Source organism: Formica exsecta, unplaced genomic scaffold (assembly GCF_003651465.1).
Source record: "Formica exsecta isolate Colony F162 unplaced genomic scaffold, ASM365146v1 scaffold233, whole genome shotgun sequence".
In the NCBI taxonomy this organism is placed as follows: domain Eukaryota; kingdom Metazoa; phylum Arthropoda; class Insecta; order Hymenoptera; family Formicidae; genus Formica; species Formica exsecta.
The window spans coordinates 1,044,826-1,053,057 of NW_021849616.1; the positions used below are offsets into that span (position 1 = coordinate 1,044,826).

Here is an 8,232-nt window from a genome sequence, read left to right on the forward strand (position 1 = left end):
AGTTATATTACTTATATTTATATATAAAATTTTGTTATGATATAAATATATAAATTCTCTATTTCATTCTCATTGCATTAAAAGTGAGAACATTTTCAAGCAATTTGGAAACAATTTTTTAACGATGCGCATATATGAATCGAATATGATTTTTACATATACGTATGATTCTGGAATTTTTTAAATTTATCACTTTTCAATCTTAAAATTATGGGAAAATTTAATTTTGTATAACAAAAAATTTGTGTAACTTCGAATTTAACAATTTTTTTTTCGTTTGCATTTATTACATATAATATTGTTATACGATGTTATTGATGTAAAAAACTCTAAATAAATATTGAGTTTACAAAGACAAAGATCATTACACAATTTACGCATATTATTACAATTCAATTTTGTAGTAAGGAAATAAAATATTTTGCCTGACTATCGTCTAGAAATTACAAGGCACAGATACAAAGCAAGATCTGTCGTTAAAAACAAACCTTTTTCTGATTTCTTGAATCGGAATACTATTCACGACTATCAGATTATCTTTACTAAGAAATCTTTTTTCTGTGACTCGCAGGTGTCGTGGCTCAAGCGGAAGAACGTACAGGAGTTACTGACCGTAGGACTGACGACATACGCCAACGACGAGCGGTTTCAGGCAATTCATTTCCACCACAGCGAGGATTGGACTCTTCAAATAAAATACGTCCAACCGAGGGATGCCGGACTATATGAGTGCCAAGTGTCCACTCATCCACCCACGAGCATATTTCTCTTGCTTGACGTCGTCGGTAAGCGCAAAATTTCATCGTGAAATTAATCAGCAATTATATTTACACTCAATTATAATTTTTTATTACATACATGAGTGATTTATGTGTAATACTCGCTTATTATATTATTCTCTATAAAATTTACAATAACAATATTTAGTTCATAAATTGTGTTTTCCTTTAGAATTTTTAACATTTTAGACGTTTGTCATGAAAACGAGGAAAGCTGTATTACATATAATTGAATAATGATAAATCATCTTTTCCAGCAAAAAAAAAAAAAAAAACTCGTTGACACTAACATCTTGGCGTTTTCTTCACATCTCATCACGTCTTCTTATATATTATATTCAACTCACACTTTATACAGAATACATGCATATATATACGACGCGGCGGGCGCACAATTCGCGCGCGAATGTATGAGAAAAACGCGCCAACTTTCCCGTATGCGGTCACATACCGTATATCTTATCGTTAACCTTCCTATAAAAAGAGGGTCGTGAAGAGCATCGTACGCAAAGAATGCTGCAATGCTTTTGTCCGTATGCTGATAAGGGCGCATCTATGAAAGTAAGCTCCCTTTTTCCCGTCGCTTGTAATACCTATTTAACCGTCTCAACAATTTGTGCGCTTCTGCAACATTATCTAGGTATTCCTCGCGTAACTTGTCTACTTGTATTCTTGGTCAGAGGAGGAGAGAAAGGAAGGACAGGACGATTTTTAAGTGTTTTTGCTCGGCTTTACCCTCCTGGATGAGAATCGCGCAAGCGGTTACCTGACGATAGACATTTTTATTTAGATTTTATTAAGCGACAGACGCGTAAAGGGGGGAGATCGATAGAGTGAATATACTTTTCCGTTGTTGTGTCGCGGGAATTTCACGAAATACGCTCTCGACGCGACGCCGAGCTCTCGATGCACGCGCGTCAGCCAGCCGCATATTTGCATTTAGATTCGGCTTTTTCCGGCGCGTATCTCTTATGCGCGAGGCTATCTAATTTCCTCGGGATTTCGGTGCCCTTTTCTCGACGTCCGTACTCTACGCGGTTTCACCACTCTTTTCCTAAGGATGCTTTTGATATTTATGCCCTCGCAACACGCGCTGTTGAGCTTCGGCCATTTACCCAGCCTTTTGAGCTTTAGCACTTTCGATCGCGCTCTTGCATATGATTTTAGGTATTTCTTCCAAGCGATAACTTCCGAATAAAATACTGCTAGCACGCAAATTAATTTATGATCGATCGCGTTTTTTGACAATTAATAGAGAAATTATTTCTGATATTTTTTACATATTTCAAAATATATATGGTAGAGATTGAAGTATCGCAAATGTTTGTATTATATAGAAAATATGTATTGAGTTACACATATATATTATTGAGTTATTGATGTTTATATTTTGTTATATATTGTGGAACAAATGGAAAATAATCCAGAATAACAGAGAGAATTTTTAAGAGAAATAAAATAGAGAAATATATATTTATCTAAATTCAAGTATCTCTCTTAAAAAAAATTTTCTACATCAACATTAATACTCGTTTTATGCTGACAGATATGTGATGTGTGTATAAAGACAAAATAAGCGCAACAACTAAATTAAACAGCGAAACATGATCATGTCTACGTGGGCGAAATTTGTTATAGATCAATATCCTGTTTGAGATTGTTACATCTTTCTTGCGAACAAAAAAATTTTATCAAATATTTTTAATATTTTTATTACAATAATGATATCTTAGAAAATATCTCTTTAGTTTTTTCTTTTTTAGAGAAAGAATTTTATAAAACTTTTTATAAATTACATATATTTTTATGTAGGACCGTTCTATATCTCTTTTTGCGACGTAAAAAATTATAACAGGAACATAGCGTGGTTAATATCATTTTTCAAGAATATCTGTTACGCATTTTACTGGTTTATAATTAATATCAATTTTCACAGCTTTTTATATTTATATAATACAAATATATGCTTTAATTATTTGGATATTCTTTCGTAAAAAATATTTTATAATCATTTAGTAAATACTATAATCTTATCTATATTATTTTTTCGAATTTTTATTTTTGCTACTCGCTATTTTTTACCTGAATTACATTCACATATAAGTTTTTCTCGCTGTTTCTTTTATATTTATGTACCATCGTCTGAAATGCTTTCGATAGATCCCTCTGCCCACACACGCTTCTTCTAGCCTTGACATCCCAAAAGACGAGGGTAAAAACAATTTAAGGAATTGAATACGACGGATCAAGTTCCATATTAATCGGACTGATCCTATATTACTTTGATATGAATGCGTAATGTAAATATTTAAAGTAAAAAAAAGACGACGTGCAGGTATAACTTGACAATTTATATATTACAATATCAAATATCTATCTTTATACATATTATTTAATTCTTTTGTCAGTTAATTGATCTAATTAATTTATCCTCTATTTATCAATAAGATTATTTATAAATCAATAAATAAATAATAATTAAAAATTGTTAAACATAGGAAACAACAAACTATGTTACATATATACTATTTCATATGTATAATATCTAAGTAAATCTCTCATTATATCAGATCTCTGTGGGATCGATTTATTTTAGATGATTTATTATTAGATGAATCATTTGCGCTCTGATTATATTTTCTTATTTATACTAGAGTTAATTTATAATGCCGAGTTGTTTATAATGCGCACTCTAATTCCTGACGTATATATTTTATGTATGCAGCACCGCGTAATTTTCTCGAGATGTCGGTTCGTGTTTTTGCTTGGAGCATCTTGGCACGCTATATGTAACTAAGGTCTTTTCTTACGTGTCTTTAATATTTATATTTTTCCCCGTAAGTGCTCTTGTCTGCAGAATTTAGGGTATTTCCTCCCTTGTTGACCTTTCGATCGCATCAAAAAATTTCGGAGAAAATGGAACCTGATAAATTATCTATTATCAGATATTAGAATGTTCGGCAAAATTAACAGAAGCATGAGCTTTTGCTTTCATTATTTGAGTTCTAAAGAAATTTAAACGCAATCTTATAATTTAAATAATAGATTCTTGCTCACTTACTTTTAAAGCTAATTATTTCAGCTTTCATTAAGTAAGTTTTATTTAAATTTCTATTTTGTTTGATTAAATTGAATATATTTAATAAAGTCATAAACATATAAAAACGGAAATATAAATAAAAACTGTTACATTTACAGTAGTATTCTGCTAACTTTCGTAAATTAATATTTTTATTTGAATTTAATGAAATGTTTTTTAAATTTAATTAATTTTATTTCAAACAATGACATTTCAAACTTGAATGAACTATTTCCGTTATTTTACAAAATAAAATAATTTTGTAACGATATAGTATATCTGGGTTATCCTTCTGATTACTAAACATAACTGCCTTATTTATTTAATTATACAGATATAATATAACATACTTATAAAAAAATTGAAATAAACCTGTCGAAATGTACCTACATATCAGCGCGCATGTGAATGAAAAAGATTGAGAATACTAAGAATGAGAAGTCTCAGAAGGAAAGGTGAATTTAATGAAGGAAGTGAATCGGAAGAAATCCGGAGTATAACTTTTGAATCAATATGATCGTGATATTGTCTTTGAAATGAAGATAGTTTTAAACTCGGCCTTAATGAGCTCTCATTAAAATACAATCGACGCGCCGAGCGAGACGCGCACTCCTTCGTCCATTTGTTCTAACTCCGAGCATATTTTGTTCCTTGGGCTCTTCTCTCTTTCTCTCCCTCTCTCCCTCTTCCTCTCCCTCCCTCCCTCTCTCTCTCCCTCTCTCTCTTCCTATCTCTCTCTCTCTCTCTCTCTCTCTCTCTCTCTCTCTCTCGATAGATAGATACTAAGAATGGCGATTGTATTTTGTCAATTTTAAGTTATTTCCAAATCTCATTTTTTGAACAGAGAAATACGGTTGAGCGATATTTAAAACAGTGAATATTTATCGCGACGAAATATTCTGTGCTTTGTTGTCCGATCACAAAAAACTAGAATTTCTCATCGCCAAGAGAGCAAGAGGTCTGTAAACAAGAGGTGAAAATTTATCGTGAACCCGAAGCGAGTTTATAATCGAAACGTCGCGTTCTACGAGAACGACATCGGGATCTCTCGCCGCGATAAAACGAGGGTGGCCCGCGTAAACGCTGTGTAACGGCTGTCAAAAAATTGTTCAGGCAAGCATCGGACAAGGACGTACGCTCAAGCGATTTTAAACTGCGACAGTTCCCACAGGAATCGACGTATATTCGTTCCAGAGCCGGGGATACCCTCAGATCGCGCGCAAACGTTTCGAATCACATCTCGACTATCGTTCGGGGCCGCGTCAGTGGTCGGCCAGTAGTGAAAGCTAGTATCTATACTGGCTGGAGTGCGCGAATGTTGGTCGGCGTGTTTACAGTGTTCTCCCTCACACACCTGATCCACTATAATGCCCTTTTCCTCCCTTGCACCCTCATCGTCGACGCGCAGCGTGTCAGGTCCCGTCGAGTGAAAGGGTGAAACACGCCAGGGCGTGAGCGGACTTGAAATTCGCCCTCGCTCCTCGCGAGGTACCGCAAAACGTGAGTCATCTCGACAGTATTTCTCAAAGTCAGGATCAGAAACTCCTTCAAAATTCTCCCGTGTCATGAAACTCAACCGATGCTTATTATAAATGATGCCTGCGAGCGTATCATAGGATATCGTTCTTATCATTCAAACCGAAAAGGAATTTCATAAAGTTGTAATATAAATAATGCAATAAGTGATAGAAAATAATAACTTTTAAGTGTGACATATAGATGGATTTTTATTAAACGGTTTAAATGTGCAAACGTATATAAAATATTATTATTATTATAATAGTATGCTAGATATTTATAAACAAAAAAGAAAAAAGAGGTGAAAAATGCTTTTATATACTTTTATAAACTTTGGAGTCGCGATTTCTTTTCTATCTTTATACTTACTACTGTCACACAATAATATAACTATATTTATCACTGATAAAAATGTGTATCTAACACATTGCGATGTGTCAATAATATTTATAAAAATACAATCGGGGGAACGAATGTTTTTAAAAATCAATTAATCGTTTGTAATGCTCGACATCTAATACGATGTGCTTCGCGAAAGTAGATAACCAGTAGCAGACGAAAAATTTTTGCCAAAATGTGCAGCTGTCAAAATATCAAGCCATATCACATGTTCGTAATCGCTTTGAAACACTATAGCCAAATTGTGAATTTATCAATCCGATATATTTCAGTTTGATTTAAATATTTTGAGAGTTCTGTGTCATATGCTGCTCAATGCTATTGATTTACATATTTCAAAAATCAATAGACGATGCAGACGAAAGAATAAAATGTCTTTAATTTATGATGAAATTTATTAAAAATTCTGTGCGTGTACAACAATTAATAACAGGAACAGATATTAAAAGAAGATTATCTTTCCATGATTGATTTCATTCTTGATTGATTAGCACTACATGGTGATAATCCGTAATAGTATAAGGTATTATCGGTATGCATACGCAATTTTCATTAATATGTATCATTTTCATTTAAATAGCTTTATTGAGTTTAATTAAAATAAACAGCTTTTACGTAAAATGTATTTAATTTCTATGATTAACATAAATGATCGGATATTGATTGTTGACTGTTTATCGAACTAATAATCCATTTTAGTAAATTACCATTTTAGAGTAATTATAATTATTCTAGGGAATATCGTATGAATAGTAATTGATAAAGTAATTAAGGATAGTAATGCTGTGAATTATGAAATTCGTAATAATTCTCTTGATGCTATTATTTTACGCGACTTGAATAGAAATAATAGTAATTGTCATTCTCGAGCATTAAGTTGTCATTCTCGCCGATATAAATTAGGATTATCGTGAATAGTAATATTTATCACACATGACAACTATTCTAAAGAGAAAAAGTTTCCTATGGACCATACTGTCCCAGAACATCGTCAAATTGAATACTTAATTAATAGACAATTTACTCAATAGGAGGTGAATTGTTCGAGAAATTAATTATCTCAAGAGATTCGCTCTTACTAGGTAATTAATCACGATGGAAAACACGTTTTGTTGAATCACATTGTCCGGTAAAAAGAGCTTTCTCTTAGATCTATGAAATTTTCAACGTTGTACTAATAATACGTAACAAATATAACTTTTTTTGCTTAACCTTATTTCATAGCTTAAATATAGAAATGAAAGGTTAATATTGTTGTCGTTGTAACAAAATATTGTATATTGAAATCATAATCGATATTTTTTAATATCTGAGTGTCATAAATGCAATTGGCATTCAACTAATGAAAACAGCAGCATGCGGATTTGTTACTTCAAATGAAAAGTTAATTATCAATATCGGATGCTTTCATACAAATACTACTTATATACAAATACAAACATGTACACATGTACATTTTGCGTGTTAATTATAATTTTAATATTGTTGGATAAAACATCATGTGTATATGTCAACATTTCCGATAAATCACTCTGCTGTGGCAATTGCATCAATTGCCTATTACGCAAATCTCATAGACCAAACATCATTAGGGTTTTCCTCGTCAGAGAAGTGTCGAATTATAATTATTAATAAATTGTATACATACTCGGTCGTTAATAATTGTCAAATTATAGTCCACATATATTTAGATAGCAATTTTGAGAAGCTGGTACAGCACGATGTATAAAGACGAATGTTAAAGTAGCTAAACTTTCCAAAAAAGTGGATAAATTAGATCATTGTTATCCGTATCTTTTGATAAACTTTGAAAACAATTTATTAGGATGTATTTATTAAAAAGCATAGTTTTTAACATTTATTAAAGAACGTTTCGCAAATTATACATTTGAAGAGAGTATAGTATAAATATAAAATTTGAAATTAATTATTATCCTACCACAAATAATTTTGCTAGAAAAAACTGCATGTTATTTGGTATTTATCGTTATCGTAGCATTTAAAAAAAAAATTCATCTTTAAACATGATAAACTTTCAGAAATAATCGCTCGTTATGTTATCTCTTTACTACGGCAACTGTTTGAGAAACCCTGGCGCTACGTGCCCGAGATTCTGTCGCCCCTTCGTACGAGCTATTCTCCTTCCCGGTTCCCGCACACCCATAGTAGTAAACAATACCCCGACGTCTATCCAGGGCTATATAAGCGGCTCACGTCTCACGTGTCACGTTCGGCCATTTTCAGAAGCCAGAGCGGAGATAGCCGGCCCGCCGGAGAAATTCGTGAGGCCTGGCAGCACGCTGCAGCTTCACTGTCTGGTGAAAAAATCCACGGAGGTGCCGTTATACGTCTTCTGGTACCACAACGTCCGTATGATCAACTACGACGTCGATCAGGGCGTCAATGTCAGCACCGACCTCGCAAATCGGGAAAGCTGGCTGGAGGTGCCAAGAGCGT

General features: G+C 33.0%; 1 protein-coding gene across 1 annotated transcript in view; it reads left to right on the forward strand.

Annotated features, from left to right (window-relative positions):
* Positions 1 to 8,232, forward strand: part of LOC115235721 (lachesin-like) — a 79,995-nt gene that overhangs the window by 70,942 nt on the left and 821 nt on the right. The window contains exons 4-5 of the mRNA XM_029807667.1: positions 572 to 785; positions 8,020 to 8,225. Of these exons, the coding sequence (XP_029663527.1) occupies positions 572 to 785; positions 8,020 to 8,225 (420 nt within the window). The remainder of the gene's footprint in view (positions 1 to 571; positions 786 to 8,019; positions 8,226 to 8,232) is intronic.